Here is a 20346-nt window from a genome sequence, read left to right on the forward strand (position 1 = left end):
GTGTAGCTGGTCTTTTACTATCTTCATTGCCCGCTTTTTAGCTCTGGACAAGTACAGGTCCTGGACTGAGGGAAGGTCGGCCCCGATGATCTTCTCTGCGGTTCTGACCACCTTTTGGAGCCTGCATATGTCCCTCGCGCTGGCGGAGCTGTACCATACGAGTATCGAGGAGCACAGTACCGACTCCACAATCGCGGAGTAGAAGAGGAGCAGGAGCTTCTGTGGGATGTTGAACTTCCTTAGTTGCCTGAGGAAGAACAACCTCTGCTGCACTTTCCCAACAGTGGCGTCAGTGTTGGACCCCCATTTAAGGTCCCTGGAGATTGTGGTCCCTAGAAACTTGAAGGAGTCCACTAGCGATACCACACTGTCAGCAATCGTTAGCGGAGGTGCACTAGATGACTTCTTCCTGAAGTCCACTATCATCTCGACAGTTTTGAGGGGGTTGAGGTCAAGGTTGTTGTGGATGCACCACTGGGCCAGCCGGTCTACTTCCCGTCTATAGGCCGATTCGTCCCCATCCTTGATGAGGCCGATGACGGTGGTGTCATCGGCAAATTTGATGATCCTTACTGATTGCGCCTCTGAGGTACAGTCATTTGTGTACAGGGAGAAGAGCAGGGGTGAGAGGACACAGCCCTGAGGGGCCCCTGTACTGATGGACCGCGCTTGAGAGGTGAATTCCCCCGCTTTCACCACCTGTGTCCTATCTGTCAGGAAGTCTATTATCCAGGAACAGGTAGCTTCTGGGACCCCTAGGCGAAGTAATTTGGGGTGGAGGATGCTGGGGACGATTGTATTGAAGGCCGAGCTGAAATCGACAAACAGGACCCTCGCGTAGGTACCGGGAATGTCTAGGTGCTGTAGAATGTAGTACAGGCCCAGGTTGACTGCATCCTCGACACACCGATGATTTACATTCTGTGGTCCTTAATTGAGAAATTGGTACATTAAGATAATATGCCTACTTTATATTTCAGGTAAGTACTTTCTTTCAAAACCTTAAAAGTGTCCCGGTTTGAGCCACTGAAATGATGGTAAACCTAATTTCACTAGATTAATGAAAGCTAATTGCTGACTGTTAGCTGTTACTCTGCCCGTATGTGCATTATTAGTAAATAATTGACATTGGCTATAATATGTTGTGAGTGTTTTATTGGGCACAGGGCGTGACACATTCTATGAACTTTGCACAAGTACAGTATGTCATTTTTTTTTATTACCCTTTCAGTTGCAACTCATCGGACGCATATACCTATAGCATGGCTTCAGAAATAAATGTCCTGCCAGCCACCGCTGAAGACTATGAAGAGGTGATGTCCATCTCTGGCGGAATATACAAAGGAACTGACTATCTGCCTTATAGATACCATGCATGGCTGAAGGACCCTCGTCGGAGGATGTATCTGGCCAAATGTGATGACAAAGTGGTGAGTATGGCCTCAGGTGGGTCCTGACTGTTACCCTCATCCCCTTCTTTTAAATGGAGGAAAGTAAAATGGAGGAATAATAAGACTTAAGACAGAGAGTGAGCATTTGGTGGAGGGAGACAAGGCAATAGCAGATCACCTAAATAATTATTTTTGCTCAGTATTTACTACAGAAGGAGAAGGGAAGGGGCCACAGTTAAGTTGCTAGGACATTCATAAAAATAAGGTAGATGAAAGTACATTTACAGAGGAGAAGGTCCTAACAGAACTTTCAAAACTAAAAGTGGATAAATCAGTGACACCTTTAACAGAATTATTTAACCAGTCACTAAATGCAGGTGCCATTCCAGAAGACTGGAAAAGAGCAAATGTAGTTCCACTGCACAAAAGTGGAAGCAAGGAAGAAGCAAGTATCTACAGACCGATAAGTCTTACATCAGTAGCAGGGAACAGTGGCGGAACTCCGGGAGGCAACGGAGTCGGCTGCCGCCGGGCTCATGGCCTCAAGGGGGCACCTCACCTCCTTTGTCTCCAGTTCCGTGCCTGTAAGCCCCTCCACCCAGTGAGTGTGGCTGCACTGCAGTGATTGTAGAACACCTACAAGAGGAGGTGCTGCTGCGGGAGACACACTCACGTGTGAGGCGGCATACGCGCAAGCAGGGAGGGGGTGTTTTTAGTACCTAGAAACACTCCCCTCCGCCCGCTCGCCGATCCGTTAATCTACTGCAGGGGAAGCCGAAGCGGCAGCGCGCAGTGACAGGACCTCAGTGCCGGGAAGCCGCCGCCTGGCAGAGTGTGGCTCCCAGGTGCGCAGCTGCACCGCGTCCCCCCCTCACTGCCCGGGACACGTGGCTGCGTTCACTCTCCTGCACCGAGAACCGCAATGGCGGAAATAGCGTCTCCCTGTCGGGACCGGGGAACTCTGTGACGGGAACCGCTGCTCCCGCACCACAGGTAAGACGGCGCCCACACTGTGTATGGCACATGCAGAGGTGCTGTTATTTGCTAGGGGAAGGGGGAGTATGGGTAGGTAAGTATGTATATGGAGCGGTGGGGTCTACAATAGATGACTGCACAGGCCAATGTTTGCTGGGGGTGGGGGGGCTATAATGATTGCAGCAGCCTATATTTTCTGTGGTGCATATGTATGTGGGGGACATATGCATGTGTGGGGTGTGTGTGTGTGTGTGTGTGTGTGTGTGTGTGTGTACTGTATATATACTGCATACATAATCACACACATAAAAATCCTGCGTTTGCCCCTGCGAGGAGGTGGTGTGATTAGAAGAGGCGGGACCGCGCTCGCCTCGGATTCCACTCACTACTGTATTTGCGCTCTGCCTCTGGTAATTGGGGAGAGAAGAGCCTTATATATATATATATATATATATATATATTTATATTTGTTTAAATATAGGGGTGGGGGGACCAATATTTATCTTGCCTCCGGGCATCTGGGACGAACTTACGCCACTGGCAGGGAAAGTAATGGAAAAACTATTAAAAGAAAGAGTTGTGGAATATCTTAAATCAAACAACTTACAGGATTTAAAACAGCATGGATTTACTGGTGGGAGATCATGCCAAACAAATCTTATTGACGTTTTTGACTCTGTGACAAAAAATAATAGATCAAGGGGCAGCTGTAGATGTAGCATATCTAGACTTTAGTAAGGCATTTGACACTGCCCCACATCGCAGACTGCTAAATAAACTTGAAAGCCTGGGGGTGGATTATAAAACAGTTACATGGATAAGAACCTGGTTGCAGGATAGGAAACAGACAGTTGTAGTAAATGGAGTGCAATCTATGTAGAGACATGTTACCAGTGAAGTACCCCAGGGATCTGTACTTGGTCCAGTTCTATTTAATATCTTTGTTGGTGACATTGCAAATGGTATTGAAGGGAAAGTATGCCTTTTTGCAGATGATACAAAGATATGCAACAGGGTAGACACACCGGGAGGGGTAAAACAAATGATTGATGACCTAGGTAGGCTTGAGAAATGGTCAAGAACGTGGCAACTACAGTTTAATGCTAAAAAATGCAAAATCATTCACTTGGGTCTCAAAAACCTAAAGGCTAAATATAGTATTAAGGGTACTATAATGGGAACTACTGAGGAGGAAAGGGATTTAGGAGTCACTATTTTAAGTGACTTAAAGGCAGGAAAGCAATGCAACAAAGCAATGAGGAAGGCAAGTCAGATGCTTGGTTGCATAGGGAGAGGAATCAGTAGCAGGAAAATAGAAGTGATAATGCCACTGTATAGGTCATTGGTACGGCCCCATGTGGAATACTGTGTCCAGTTCTGGAGACCATGGTGGTCATTCCGAGTTGATCGCTCGCTGCCGTTTTTAGCAGAATAGCGATCAGGCTAAAAATGGGCGATTCTGCGCATGCGTATGGGCCGCAGGGCGCACACGCTAAGTATTTTCACACAAAACTATGCAATTTTACACAGGGCCGAGCGATGCTTTTCAGTCGCTCTGCTGATCGTTGAGTGATTGACAGGAAGTGGGTGTTTCTGGGTGGTAACTGTCCGTTTTCCGGGAGTGTGCTAAAAAACGCAGGCGTGTCAGGTGAAAACGCAGGCGTGCCTGGGGAAACGGGGGAGTGGCTGGCCGAACGCAGGGCGTGTATGTGACGTCAAAACAGGAACTAAACTGTCTGCAGTGATCGCAAGCTAGGAGTAGGTCTGGAGCTACTCAGAAATTGCAGGGAAATATTTAATAGCAGAACTTCTAATCTTTCGTTCGCTATTCTGCTAAGCTAAGATACACTCCCAGAGGGCGGCGGCCTAGCGTGTGCAATGCTGCTAAAAGCAGCTAGCGAGCGAACAACTCGGAATGATGGCCTATATCGCCAGAAGGACATAAATACATTAGATAGTGTACAAAGAAGGGCAACTAAAATGGTGCATGGCCTACATCACAAAACATACCCAGAAAGGCTAAAAGATCTTAACATGTATAGTTTGGAGGAGAGAAGGGAAAGGGGGGACATGATAGAAACTTTCAAATATACCAAGGGTCTTAACAAAGTTCAGGAGGGAAACATTCTTCAAAGGAAGAGAAGCAATAGGACACGAGGACATGCACTGAGACTGGAGGGAGGCAGGTTCAGGGGAAATTTAAGGAAAAATTACTTGACAGAAAGGGTAGTGCATAAGTGAAATAGCCTCCCATCAGAGGTGGTAGAGGCTAAGGGGGTAATTCAGAGTTGATCGCAGCAGCAAATTTGTTGGCAGTTGGGCAGAACCATGGCCCTCATTCAGAGTTGTTCGCTCGTTAGCTGCTTTTAGCAGCATTGCACACGCTAGGCTGCCGCCCTCTGGAAGTGAATCTTAGCTTAGCAGAATAGCGAACGAAAGATTCGCAAAATAGCGAATAGAAATTTCTTTGCAGTTTCTGAGTAGCTCCGGACCTACTCACAAATAGCGATCAGTTCAGGCTGTTTCGTTCCTGGTTTGATGTCACACACACGCCCAGCGTCCGGCCAACCACTCCCCCGTTTCTCCAGACACTCCCGCGTTTTATCCTGGCACGCCTGCGTTTTTCCGCACACTCCCAGAAAACAGCCAGTTTCCGCCCAGAAACACCCACTTCCTGTCAATCACACTACGATCACTTCAACGATGAAAAATCTTCGTTCGGGCGTGAGTAAATCTACTAAGTTTTGTGCAAAAATACTTAGCGCATGCTCATTTTTGCCTTAATCGCTCTGTAGCGAAAATCGGCAACGAGCGAACAACTCGGAATGACCCCCCATGCGCACTGCAGGGGGTGGGGGCAGATATAACGTGTGCAGAGAGTTAGATTTGGGTGGGGTGCAGTCAAACTGAAATCTAAATTGCAGTGTAAAAATAAAGCAGCCAGTTTTACCCTGCACAGAAATAAAATAACCCACCCAAATCTAACTCTCTCTGCACATGTTACATCCGCCACACCTGCAGTGCACATGGTTTTTGCCCAACTGCTAAAAAATTTGCTTCTGCGATCAACTCTGCATTACCCCCTAAGACGGTAGAGCAATTTAAACATGCTTCGAATAGGCATATGAATATCCTTACAAAGAATTAACGTTCAAAAAGGGTTGAGATTACCTAAAGGATAAAAAAAAGGGGCAGACTAGATGGGCCAAGTGGTTCTTATCTGCCGTCACATTCTATGTTTCTATGTTTCTTCTTCCACTCCATGCAGAGATCCATTATTAGGAGCTGTGTACATAGGGCATTAATTAATTCTCATAGAGGTGATTAATCCAGTGGTGGGCAGCATGAGTCCCTGGTCACCAATGGCTCTCAGCCCTCCATTTCTGTTCTGACTTATCCTCTACTTTATCTCCTAAAGACTAAACATCAAGGGCACATAACCTCCTCATCACATGAATTCCTAGAACAACCCAGGCTAAAAATGGCTAATCAGTAATTTAATAATAAAGTAGAAGTGGATGGTTAATGCCAGTAAGTACAGCCATGTGGAGAAGACAGAATGACATTTGGGGTTTGTAGTGACTATTTGAGAAAGTAGTGAAGTGAAACGCGTGTCGGCTTTTTCGCTGATCACTTTCACCTTTATGCATCATGAATGTATGTATGTATGTATGTATGTATGTATGTACAGTATGTATGTGCAATGAGTCAATAGATAGGGACAGGCCTACAATGTGGGGTTAGACCTGAGAAGTTAGAATAAGCCAATACTTAGGGTGTGTGAGAGAGTGACAGGATCGGAGCTACCTCAGGATAATGATCCACACTGAATGCCAAATGCTGCGACCATTATGTCACTCCTAACATTCTAAATGTCTCCTGCTAGATATTGTATGTGTCTGTATATAATAGCGCACGGGCAGATACATTTCAGTTAACAATATAATATTGTTGAATGGCATACAGTATCTCTCTGCATTATAACAACAAGTGTAACCTGGAGGAATTATATTACCCATCAACATCTTTTTGCAGATTATATTACCATATATTACTGTATCCCAGTGCTGGACTGGCCGTCTGTCACTTCTGGCAAATGACAGAAGGTCCAATGGCCTGTTGGCCCGGTCCAGCCACATAGAGAGCTGGGCTGGCCACATCCATCTCAGCCTTCTGGCCAGGGGCGTTTCTACAGAGGAGGGGGCACGTGTGCACCTCCGGGCGGGCCCCCTCCTCTGCACGGTGCTGTAGACTCCGGCATTGTGCCGGAGTCTACTGCGCATGCGCAGGTCCCTGGAAACATGGCGCTCGCCATGATCCGGAGACCAATTTGGCTACCGCGCATGCACGGTGGCCATTTTGGTGGCGATTTCCGCCGCGATGCAGGTCCCGGCGCTGGACTCCGGAAAGGTAAGTGTTAAAATAGGTGCAATGGGCCCCCCCTTGACCCAGAGGCCCGTGTGCACCGCACCCATTATAGAAACGCCAATGCTTCTGGCTCTCTATTTGTCCGCCACCCTGCCGGTTCATGGCTGGCTCACAGATAGAAAGGGGCATGGCGCGAGGCCAAGCGCCCCTGTCTCGTAGCCGTGGCCCCCCTTGTCATGTGCATGCAAAGCAGCCCCAGTTCTTTTACTGTATGTTGTAAGGATAACAAAGCCCGTAGTTTATATAACCCTGGTATTAGTACTATTTAAACAACACTGGGCATATTTTGCACAGATCTTACCCACAGGCTGACCTGGGATATTGATAAAGCTAAATATTTATCGTATATAAAACACTTTAAGAGGTCTAAGAACACTGTACGCTATCTACGTAAGAAGTACCGTAAGGGTACGCCAGTTGCGTAACGATCGCTCAACCGTAGTCGAGACGCTCAAGCGTCACGTTAGCTTACGGCCCAGAGATCACAGGCAGGCACGCTATTGGCTGCCGACTAACGTAATGATTCGCTATAGCGTAGCGGACGCTTGGGACCACGAGGAGGTCTCCAGCGGTGCAGACGCTTACGACGTTAAACCTTTATATCTATACCATTAACAACGAAATATACAGTAAACCTTAGTGTGGTGATAGAGTGTAAATGCAACCTGGTGTAACCTGATTAACTACAAAGCTGCTTGGGCGTCACCGACGCTCAGGGAATACTTAACACTATAAGAAATACACAGATACCTGGGCTTAGGGTCCAAAACCTATTATATGTATTATGACTATTATACTTGCAAAAGAATCACAGTACAAAGCATACACTACAATATAACATAGACTAACTAACCAGATAATTACACAGGAAATACCATACAATACAATACAATACAATCAAGGGAAAATAAGGGAAAAAGAGAGGAGAGAGAGATGGCTCATAATAACATCAAGACAATATGACTGCGGAGAAAACTTACGCACAAGGGGAAACGATCGCATGCGCCTCGATATCCAGCTCCCGATTATCAGCAATGAGAACCGTTGAAGAGAGTGAACTGGATACGGTCGGCCTGCCTATTTATGCCCCACACACAATACAATTCAATGGTCCCTACAATCTTATTGTTCATTGGACACAGGAATTCGGCTTCGCATTATAACAAAAGGTCATAGGTTGATTCATACAGGTGGGCTGTGACTATTTCCAACAGCTCAGGTGGGAGGGAAACTGGGTTTCCCGCCGCATGGGTAATAAAGTGCAAATAAAGTAAATGTTCATAAACTTCTTATGTCCATAACTATTCGCACGAGCGATTGATCTGCTTCAAACCAACACCGGAATATTTCTAATTAAATATTCTTCCGATGGATACTAAACACCACTGTATTACTCCTGTCTGACCCTTCGTATCAAACAAAGAGGGATTTCTCTGTTCATGAACATTCTATATTAACCAAACTTGCAGAATCTATCAAAGGGACCATGATCTACAAAATACATTATATAGTGAAAATATGTAATGATTGAGTCGCACGCTACGATCGCATAAACTCTACCGTAAATACGCATACCATGCGCCTGCGGGTGCCCGCGACTGTGAGTATGCGCACGTACGGGAGAGAGTACGCATGCGCAGCACGGACCTGTGTGAGGTGTAAATATGGTAGTGTGCATAGAGATATTTTTCTGACTTTGACAGTCCACCCTTTGGCAGTCAACAATAACTGCCACTTCCTGAAAACATTTCAAAAGGAGAAAAATATATGTTAGGGGTTAATACATTTACATGGTTGGGTAAGGGAGGAGAGGAGATGGTAGGAAAAGGGTATGACCTAGTGAGATAGCAGAAGCATGTGTGTATGAATCCGTGCTTGGGGGTCATGTATCATCGTGCCGTACGTGTTTTAAATCAAGCTTCGAGGTATTGCGAAGTATACATGTGAATTCCTTCTTATCCCGTGGTACGGGTCTGTGGATGGGCTGTCAAACTTTACCGAGCTCTTTTTGGCTTTGGTTGTAACAAAATGGGGGAGCACATTTTAGTTGATGATACATGAATGGGGGAGATATGTGATTGCTGATATCTGTGCCTGTATTCCCTATCGCTTATGTGTGTCATTACCTGAGGGTTGTAGAAATGAAGAAAAGACATAATTACGGTAAATGCGATGGTATTCTATGTCAGGTAAATGTACAGTCGTCGATTGAGGTCTTGTTTGGTGTCTGTTGAATGCAGTCTTCTTTGTGCTTTTGCCCATAAGATGCGAGCAAAAGCTGTCAATGTCCATAGATTTACAAAAGTGTTGGGCTAGCGTAATTTTAAAATTTCTAGGGAAACTGGGGATCCATGGCATAGTTCATCAAAAATCTGTGTATCAGGTTGTCAAACTTCTTCTTTAATCCCTCTGTTGTCTGTATATCGGCTCATCAAATTCCTCGTCCAAGTGGGTCTTGTTACCTTGGAGAAAACTGAAAAACAGGTGAAAGAAACGGACCGTAGAAATCGCATTTTCATCACATCATTGTTTCTACATTTGGGTCATAAATCAAGTCCAGGTTAATTACAGTTTCCTCACTCCTTAAACTCATTACCCTAGTACGATGATTGCACTTCATTAAAGCCTGACCGCATCTAAATATCAATCCAATCGATATGACAACACCTAAGATACATAGGAGAAACTTCCCACCATCCATTATGACTCCTTGAGCCCAGTCTCCTAAACCAGAAAACCAATTTCGCGGGTTCAACCATGACACCCAACCAGTCAGCTCACTACCTACAGCAGCAAGAGTGAGATTGTGTCTCCTGCGAAATTCCCACTTCAACTGGAGAATATCGTCCATCTTTTGGTCTATGACCTCGACCGGATCCTCGGTGCTATTCGTAATATATGTGCAACATTTCACGCCGTATTGTGTTGCCAGTGTGACACAATATCCGCCTGTCACTGCTGTGAGGTAATTGAGAACCATTCTATGCTGTACCAGTTCTGTTTTGTAAGCCTGAAGTTCTCTTCCAGTATACCTAAACGTGTCATCATACATTTCAGTGATATTGTCTAACAAATTTGCGAGCGCCGATATGTATTTATAATTCAGCACTCCTCTAGCGGTGCGGGTGAAATCTAACGCGATTAAGAATTGAATCCCGGTGGATTCACTTATCAGATCAGAGGCCGGATGCTCTGTCTTCTCTATCAGGTGCCTTTTAACAACGTGCTCGTAATGGGTGTGAGTATAAGGAGCTTGGGCACCACGGTGTATGTCTTTCATTTTGTCATGTGATACAGTCATTACTTCAGGCAGTACTTTTCCAATATAACACAATCCTTCAGAGTTTGGGGCAAGCCACTTGTACGCCTTTCTCCCGCATATGAAATATGCATCATCGGGGAGAACATATGGGACGGAGTAGGACATAACCATATTACACACCTTCCATGTGAAATCTCCTGACCCTAATTCTTCCATCTGCTTAGTACACGTATCAGGTTGTACGATATGTGCACAGTATCCTGGTGATACTTCTCCAACTCTAGTAATTCTATTTCCTAAGGTGTACCTATACCGGAAAGATTTTCCTCTACTGGCTATGTGGCGTACAAGCTCTGTATCTGTAGGCATTCTATCTGCTCTATGCGAAAAGGTCATGGTGTGGTTACTCCATGACACTTCCCAATTTCCCGGCTTTCGGGGATTGGAGATGTTAAAACATAATAGGGACCTATCCACGTGGTATTGGTGGAGCTTCAAACTAGGAGGGCTGGAGATATTAAACCTCCTGTCCACCGGTCTCCCACCACTTAACTCAAGTACCTCCCCTAACGTTAAAGGAAATGGTACTAGCCCTGATTTGCTATGACCTTGAGGTACTTGAGAGCATACCTAACAATCTGTTTTGTTTAACACACTACCCACTAAGGAGTGATAGTTACTCAATGGATGCCGGTCCATATGGATATTAAAACTGGATTGGCATTTCTTAATACACCCATCCTCAATGACATTATCACAGAGCCTACAGATACAGTTTTCTTCAGCTAATAATCCTTAAAAGAAAAATGTTTACAAATAACATGGCTGCTAGATCGTTTCCGGTACTCGCCTTTGCTTGGTGATTGGGTTGCTATTGGAAATTTACACCTCCATCTTTATCATCAGGACCTTTCTGGATCCTTTCACGACCTCACTGATACTCTCCCCGGAACAGACTGCTCTGGTCAACATCATGGTCAACAGGAAAATCCAGATCACAGTCTCTTGGGGCAAGTCCATCTTACAGGAGGAGAAAAGAAGAAATTTGTAAAGGGGGTATAAGAAAACAGTTTGTGGGGGAGAGAACTTGTTACGATAATAAGTTCTCTAGTCTTGTAGTTCTTCTTGTTCTGCTGTCATCTCAAAGGTGCTATCTCTCAGTCTTCCAAACGAACATTCTGGTGATGCAATATTCCTTCCTAACCAGCGATCTTTCTGTAAGGAGCAAAAATCTGGCATTACCATTGGTCCAACTGAGGGGTGACATACCATCTTTAAACCATGAAAACATGAGTGAGAAGAGAGAGAAAACGAAAAAAAAAAAAAAAAAGAGATAGAGAACAATTCATATGCATATATATTTTACATAACTCGACAATAACCATCAATAGGAAAAGAGAAACAAAGCATTTTTAAAACATTGTCAGCATTAAGAAAACATTGTCAGATTATCAGGATGTCATATCTACGTGTCAAATGGTTTCCTTGAGCAGTCCCTCCCCACCAGCACCTGCATTACTCCACTGTCTGTATCTGGCCAGAATACATTGTGGCGGATAGGTCATGCTGGGGTTTGGTAGACTTCTGCAAGGACCAAGCGGATATGCAATGTTTGAATTCTTACCAATAATCGTCAGAGATGGGGATAGAAAAAGAAACATTTCACAGATACATTTACAACTTTTCACCCGGTCATTCCTGTGTCTTTAGTGAATGACCTCCCAATTTATTAACCGTTACCTCAGGCTTACCATCAGTCCTAATGATCACCTTTCCTGACTGCACATTATGGGTGTGGGCCAAAATTTTTCCTATATGATCCCTGATTATAATTTTGTGTGTTATAACTTTGCTCATTTCTTGGTCTAGGGGGTCTGACTTTATGTGGGTTATTACAGTTGCTGGCATAATGCCCTTCTCTGCTACAATTATAACAAATCCTTGGTTTCCTCCAAGTGTCAATGACCTGAGGTCTTGGTTGATTTGATGCCTCCTCAAACGCTCGGATGCTCATCGCCATCAACCGTTCTCCCTGCGCTTCCCTGGTTCTTTGGATATTGCGGTCATGCTCGATAGCGGACTCTCTTAATGCAGCCACCGAGATGCCTCTCCAGTGAGGTATGGAGGTTTGTACCCTGATTTTTAGTGTGTCTTTTAAGCTGTCCATTAATACAGACACAGCTACCTCTCTGTGGTGTACGTTAGTGTCAATGTCATCTATACCCGTGTACCTAGCCATATCCTGCAGAGCCCGGTGAAAATACTCTGATGCGGATTCACCTTCTTTTTGTTTTATTGTAAAGATTTTATTCCATTTTACTACTGTGGGAAAATAATCTTTCAACTGTAGATTGATTCTTTTTACATTATCTTGGTTATACTCGTTTGTTAGTGGCACTTCCTCATCTAGCTTACAATCAGCGATAAATTTCAATGAATCAACATCGGGGGGTAAACATGCCCTCAAAACTGTCCTCCAATCTTTGTTATTTGGCTCTGCAGTATGTCCTAGCACTCTAATGTATCTTTGACAAGCAACTAAGTCTTTCCTGGGATCAGGAAATTCAGACAGAATTGTTCTTAATTCTGTTCGGGAAAAGGGGCAGTACATGGCGATGTTCCTGACGGGGGTGACTCCTGAAGAGTCAGTTTTCCCATTTGGTACTGCAATTACCCTGACAGGATTAAGTCCAGTAACGTCATTCTGAATTGATTCTACAATATGAGGTACATTTGTTTGTGCGTAATGTATAATACCATACGTACCTGTGGACACGACCTCACCTGACCCTCCATTAGGGGGTTTGTTTACAGTCTTTACCGATTGGGTCGCGTCCACCTGGATGTCTTGTGTGATGGCTTCTGGAAGAGGTGCCGACATCGTTCTGGGTTCACTTTCTTGTTGGTGTTCCTGAGGAAAGTTTAACATGGGGTGCGACTTGCATGGGTTAATAGTTGTACATTCAACAGTATTACAATTATCATTGTTACATTTATTACACTTATTCTTATCATCTATACTACAGTTGCTAAGAGCGTTTTTATTGTTCACCCTTGTGCTTTTCTCCGCAACTATAATCCCCTCCATTGCCATGTCTCTCCTCTCAAGATGAAAGTTAGGTAAGTAAGTTACATTTCTCTGCATGTCACTTTCCTGTAGCCATATCTGCAAACAATCATCATTTTTAACTCGTTGTTTCCAGGATTTTATGAGACCGATCCTCAGCCTTAAATTATGCAACACCTCTGAGTCAAAACTACCTATCCCGGGAAATGGTGCCTTATCCCCCGCAGTCATTCGTGTCCATTCATCACAAAAGGTCTCAGTGTGGGGACCATATTTCCCCCACATTACTAACCGAGCAGACCCTCGGGGTCTGCAAGCCTCTGGAGTCTGAATCCTGACCTCCGACCGTCTCTGTATTGTGCACTTGGCTGCCATTGTGGACCTTTCTAACACAGAAAAACTTCCTAAAATGCACCAAACACAGAACTTCGTTGGAAATCCTTAAAGCTCTTCCACTGAACTTCTTCTGCTCTGGGTATCTCCGGTCCGCCTTCTAGCAGACACGTGTAGCCGTTGCAGGCCCTATCTTTAGAGATTTTCCTGAGAAAATTCCCTTCCTTTTTCTTTACACAAATCACGCTTGCATGTGCTCCCTACAACACGTATGAGGGCAAGATATACGACCTCATATCACGTTGCGTTATTGGTCACACATACAACCGTGCGGTCCAATCGTACCACTTATAGACACTTGTTGCCCATAAATGGTAGGATCATTGGAGTCTCCCTACTGTGCTCCAAAACAGCCAGAGCGTAACACAGCGAAAACTTTATCACACTCTGTTGCACGTTTTCACTTCAGGCCGTGCTCATAGATCACACAGATCACAAAGTCCACAAAGCGGGATTCAATACCGTTTTATCACATAGATCACAAAGTCCACAAAGCGGGATTCAATACACTCATACCGTTTTCAACCCACTATCATTCTTATAGTTTTCTGATCAGAAAAAAAATCACAGTACAAAGCATACACTACAATATAACATAGACTAACTAACCAGATAATTACACAGGAAATACCATACAATACAATACAATACAATCAAGGGAAAATAAGGGAAAAAGAGAGGAGAGAGAGATGGCTCATAATAACATCAAGACAATATGACTGCGGAGAAAACTTACGCACAAGGGGAAACGATCGCATGCGCCTCGATATCCAGCTCCCGATTATCAGTAATGAGAACCGTTGAAGAGAGTGAACTGGATACGGTCGGCCTGCCTATTTATGCCCCACACACAATACAATTCAATGGTCCCTACAATCTTATTGTTCATTGGACACAGGAATTCGGCTTCGCATTATAACAAAAGGTCATAGGTTGATTCATACAGGTGGGCTGTGACTATTTCCAACAGCTCAGGTGGGAGGGAAACTGGGTTTCCCGCCGCATGGGTAATAAAGTGCAAATAAAGTAAATGTTCATAAACTTCTTATGTCCATAACTATTTGCACGAGCGATTGATCTGCTTCAAACCAACACCGGAATATTTCTAATTAAATATTCTTCCGATGGATACTAAACACCACTGTATTACTCCTGTCTGACCCTTCGTATCAAACAAAGAGGGATTTCTCTGTTCATGAACATTCTATATTAACCAAACTTGCAGAATCTATCAAAGGGACCATGATCTACAAAATACATTATATAGTGAAAATATGTAATGATTGAGTCGCACGCTACGATCGCATAAACTCTACCGTAAATACGCATACCATGCGCCTGCGGGTGCCCGCGACTGTGAGTATGCGCACGTACGGGAGAGCGTACGCATGCGCAGCACGGACCTGTGTGAGGTGTAAATATGGTAGTGTGCATAGAGATATTTTTCTGACTTTGACAATATATTTTAAGAAACATACAGAGTAACAGCAGTTAGGCTCCATCCAATTATTGCGCTTACTCCAATATACAGGAGAAGACGTATGTGTCACGTGACGGTGGTGAGTTTTTTTTCAACGTTGTATATTTATTTTCTACACACACTATCCTTCCAATCATATTTTGCTGAACTTATTAGTAGTAGAACTTATTATTTGACAACTTTTTATTATATACCAAAAACATGTACAGTAAGTATTTTTATAATTATTTTAGAAGGTCTGTCCTGACTCCTCAATGTGTGGCGGTGAAAGCCTGGGCACATGACCCGATGGCATCCACTGCAAAGAGATGGGACAGACTTTGGAGAGGAGTACTGGTCACCAAGGTGAGCATGGGGGAAGGGGTTCAGCGGGGCTAGGCTCGGAGCGGTGGGGTGGAGCCATGAGTGACTGAGGTGTCAAGGAAAGGCAGAGAGGGGGCGGAACCAGATGGAGCAGAGGGCAGGATGGGCGGGTGTAGACTGAGGTCACCCGACATATCTTAAAGGCCAGTATACTGCTTAAATATAAGAGTTTTAGGTTGATATATGTGTAATCAATTAGTATTATACATTATTTAAATTAAGGTCATCGAGTGCCCCACACAACACACTCATCTGTTTTTTTTTTGCTTTGGTTGAAGTAGGATTTGTTATATGGGCAAGCAGTTATATGATACATGTTATATGGTGGGTATATACTGTATGTCTCATTGAAGTCTCTCCTCTCAGGTGGGCTTTGAGTCGTTCTTGCTGGTGGATGGTGGAGTTACTGCGGTGGTGGAAGGTCTTCGGGTAGCCCCTTGGATGAGAGGACAAGGGGTAGCGGGCATCATTCAGAACTTTTGCATTAACGCCATACGTGCTGACCACCCAGAGGTGAAAACAGTCAGTATGACCCGTACAGAGAATCCTCCGCCCTCCTTGCTGAAGAAGTACAGCATAATCAACTGCAAGGTTGGCTTGTAGGACCTCATCTCAAGGGCCTTATCTTCATTTTCACTGTTTCCGGCCCTTACCTTTCTTCAGATTACCGCTATTTACTAACTACACAGTTTTGACTCTTCTTTGGACCGTTCTTATGCATAGCACACATTGGGACTTTTAGAGAGTTGGAAGCATTTGCACCCTGGCCATCCGAAGGTAAAAAACGCACATAAGGAAGAGTGGTCATTCCGCTGCATCTCTCGATGTGTCCAGCTGTAGCATTTGTACCACCCATAAGCAGCGGCGACTGCAGCCCCTGGGCTGCAGCGCTGACCACATAGTGCAGGAGGGGACCGCTGCTCTTATGCCAGGCATACAGCTGTGTATACTTACGCCACATTGCAGCATAGAGATAACGTAGACCATGGGCTTGGAGATGAAATCTATGAAGGCAGTGGCGCACCCAGGGGGGGTTTCCGAGTACCCAGAAACCCCCCTCCACTAAAAAAAAAAAAAAAAAAAAATTTTTTTTTTTTTTTTTTTTTTAAAGCTGCATGAGTATTATTAATGACTGTCTAGCGTCCTCTGCAGCCTGCTGTCTTCCTGGTGGCACTTGCAAGTGCAATAAAAGTTTACATTATTTTAATTATAGTACATATATATCCATGTGCATACATATATACACATACATACATACATACATACATATAAACACACACACACACACACACACACACACACACACACATATGATATACATATATACATATATATATACATGTGTATATATATGTGTACTGTATGTGTGTGTACATGTATATATATATATATATATGTATGCATGTTTAATATGCTATGTATATGTGTATATGGGTTCACTACGATCTCCCGGCGACCAGCATACCTGCGCCGGGAGGCCAGCCGCCGGCTTACCGACAGTGTGGCGAGCACAAATGAGCCCCTTGTGGGCTCGCTGCGCTCGCCACGCTACGGGCACGGTGGCGCCTATTCTATTCTCCCTCCAGGGGGGTCGTGGAACCCCACGAGGGAGAATAAGTGTCGGTATGCCAGCGGTCGGGCTCCCAGCGCCGGTATGCTGGTCGCCGGGAGCCCGACCGCCGGCATACTGAAGACCACCCGTGTATATGTATGTGTGTGTGTATGTATATATATATATATATATATATGTGTGTGTAGATATATGTATGTATAGATATATATATATATATATATATATATATACATACACATACACACACACACAGACACACTAGTTTTACAGACCCAGCATATACTGGATCACCTCAGTCCCCACCCCCGTGATTGGCTCCGCCCAGTTCTGGAAACCCCCCCTTGCAAATCCTGCGTTTGCCACTGTGAAGGGTCTATTGTGTGTCGCAGCGGGTGTACCCAGCACCACGGGGATGTTGTTGGTGATGTGAAAGGTGGACACATCTGAGAATGTAATAAAAATAAAATCATGTCAGGACAAATGAAGTAAACAAAAAACCTAAGGCACCATTTTTGTTTCAAATTATTGTTCTTAGAAATAAAATAAAAAAAACATTGTTTTACAATTTATTGCTATCCGGTCCATGTAGGCATCCATGGCTTGAAAAAAACAAAAACCTTAATACTCAACGACTTGCTAATTACCAAACCTCTGGCAAACAACGACAAAAAAACAAAAAACATAAATTCCCCCAGCACAATGCAAAGGACCAACAAATTAAATTATCGTGCTACATAATAATATTAATGCAAGGATATATTAGTTCCATATATTTGCAAACATATGGTAAGCCACCAGCCACACCAAGGCGTCTCTGCTTTGTTGATCCTAAGCTACTTTATAATAGCACATACATTTATATATTTATAAATTGAGCTAGCTCATTTGAAGGATCCCCAGGAACTTCCATTGCGGGACACCCGGGGGTTAATCCCCAATGAATTTCTAACTTCCAACATACTGTATGTAAGAAAATACATAAATGTGTTGCCCAAAGTCAGTGCTATTATCATGCAGCAGAGGACCAGCAAAGCAGAGACACATTACTTGAGCTGGTGGCTTACCATATGTTTGCAAGTATATGTAACTGAGATCTCTGCATTGCTATTAACATGTAATATTTAAATCTCATTTGCTAATCTTTTCCTTTGTCTAGATTAACCCCTTCCTTACATGCACCTTTGGTGGACCAATCGGTGGGCTGAGCAAACACCATTCTGTGTATCACAGTGAGCAACACTTATTTATACAATAGGATTTTCCTATTAACCAGACTGTGGGGAACCCCACTGTGATAGGCGTGATACCCTGCTAGGATAGGATATGCTTATAGTAATTGTTATGATTTAAGTTTATCTCACACTATTAGCGTAAATTGTGGGAAATACACATAATTTTACACAATATGTACAGTCATGAGCATCTTAGGATAACTGCACCTCTGTATAATATGCTTATTTTATTAATGGACAAAATATATGAACACATAGATAAATGATAGCTATACGCTAGTTGGTTGCAATGGCAATTTCTCCACTTGTCTTCTTTAGAAGGTTTGATCTTTCTTCATAACTCAATATGTTACATTTTCTCCTATTCCCACATCGGAATACTCACCCTTCTCTTCCCACCAAGGGTGATTTCCCTTATGTTCCCCCCACAGCTGACTATACTCTTTCTCCCCTGTGCTCTACTGTCTCCTAGCTCCCATTTAATTATCTTGTTTGCTATTGTAGTGCCTTTCTTTGTATTTATACTTTGTCACCTTTTGAGACATTCTCCTGTATTCTGGCTTCCCCATTAGGCTATCATATTCATGCACCTACCCTCTGACCAAGTTGAAGAAGGGCTCAAGTTGCTGGAAAGTCGGGTGGACAATTCAGAAAGGTCCATAAACCACTCTGTCCTTGGACCTACTGAGGTGCTGAAACTCTTTGAGAGGACTAAACTAGAAGAAGAGCTGCTACCTGGAAGAAGACTGGTTCAGTGCTGGCTTCCTCTGACCACCCATAAAGCCAACCTGGAGCTACTTCTAGAACGGAGGATCGTTTGGCTCTATTGCCACCCATGTGATACAGGGGATTTCCTAGCAGAATCCAGTGATAGCACCACTTGTGACACAATCAGATGCCAAACCAGCCATGAGCACAGTGCAATCACTGCATCTACCCCCACCTCATCTGATTCCACATCTACTACTCAGTCCCATCACAATTCTGCTCCACCTCCCTCATCAATAAATACATCTTCCCCTCGGTTCCTCAGCCTTGGTACCCCTCCATTCCCAATTCCATTGGCAAAGGGTACGCACAAATTGGACATTGATTTGTTTGGAAATGACCCGGAATGTGCCAAGATCCATGTCCTCAAGCAATTAAAGATGGGGATACAGGCTCTGCCTGCAGGGGGCGATATAATTTGTGTCCTTTATGCAGAGGAGAGTCTCCGGGCTGCACTCAATGACCTGTGCGAAGGGTTAGCTACATTCTTCTATGTGAGAGAACAGATGGTGCTAGACATGGAAATCTAGGAGGTTATGATGCCAACCAAGCGGGAGATACATCAAGCCTTCTTAAAAGTGGAGAAGTTGCCATAGCAACTAATCAGCTTCTACCTATAATTTTATAGGCTGTACTTAATAAATGCCTCAAAGGTGTTTGGTTGCTATGGGCAACTTCTCCACTCTTCAGAAGACTTGATATGTGTCTATTGTAATTAGGGCAGGTGCTACGGGTATAAGAAGGTTAACAAGCTGAGTCTGCTTACAAGACACTTAGGGGTAAAGTTACTAAAGCTTCTAAAAGAGAGAATTGGTGATGTTGGCCATAGCAACCAGTCAGATTCTGCCTATCATTTCTCTGTTGCATTTTAGAAAATGATAGGCAGCATGTGATTGGTTGCTATGGGCAACATCATCAATACTCTGTTTCAGAAGCTTTAGTAAATGTATCCCTAAGTATCCTGGTGTATTCTGTTTTATATTACATTTTTACGGATGTACAGTGCATCCGGAAAGTATTCACAGCGCTTCACTTTTTCCACATTTTGTTGTGTTGCAGCCTTATTCCAAAATGGAATAAACTAATTTTTCCCTCAAAATTCTACACACAAAGGCCCTCATTCTGAGTTGTTCGCTCGCTAGCTGCTTTTAGCAGCAGTGCAAACGCTAAGCCGCCGCCCTCTGGGAGTGTATCTTAGCTTAGCAGAAGTGCGACCGAAAGGATCGCAGAACGGCGTCTAAATTTTATCAAGCAGTTTCTGAGTAGATGGAGACCTACTCCTACCTTGCGATCGCTTCAGACTATTTAGTTCCTGTTTTGACGTCACAAACATGCCCTGCATTCGGCCAGCCACTCCTCTGTTTCCCCAGCCACTCCTGCGTTTTTATCCGACACGCCTGGGTTTTTACACACA

The 20346-nt window shown here is 44.1% G+C and overlaps 1 protein-coding gene across 1 annotated transcript; it reads left to right on the forward strand.

Annotated features, from left to right (window-relative positions):
* The first annotated feature begins 1246 nt into the window (after positions 1-1246).
* Positions 1247-19708, forward strand: LOC134934802 (histidine N-acetyltransferase-like). The gene is made up of 3 exons (XM_063930159.1): positions 1247-1430; positions 15726-15950; positions 18737-19708. The coding sequence occupies exons 1-3, from the start codon at positions 1263-1265 to the stop codon at positions 19460-19462; spliced, it is 1119 nt and encodes a 372-aa protein (XP_063786229.1). The 5' UTR covers positions 1247-1262; the 3' UTR covers positions 19463-19708.
* Positions 19709-20346: the final 638 nt, after the last annotated feature.

Source organism: Pseudophryne corroboree, chromosome 6 (assembly GCF_028390025.1).
Source record: "Pseudophryne corroboree isolate aPseCor3 chromosome 6, aPseCor3.hap2, whole genome shotgun sequence".
Classification (NCBI taxonomy): Eukaryota; Metazoa; Chordata; class Amphibia; order Anura; family Myobatrachidae; genus Pseudophryne; species Pseudophryne corroboree.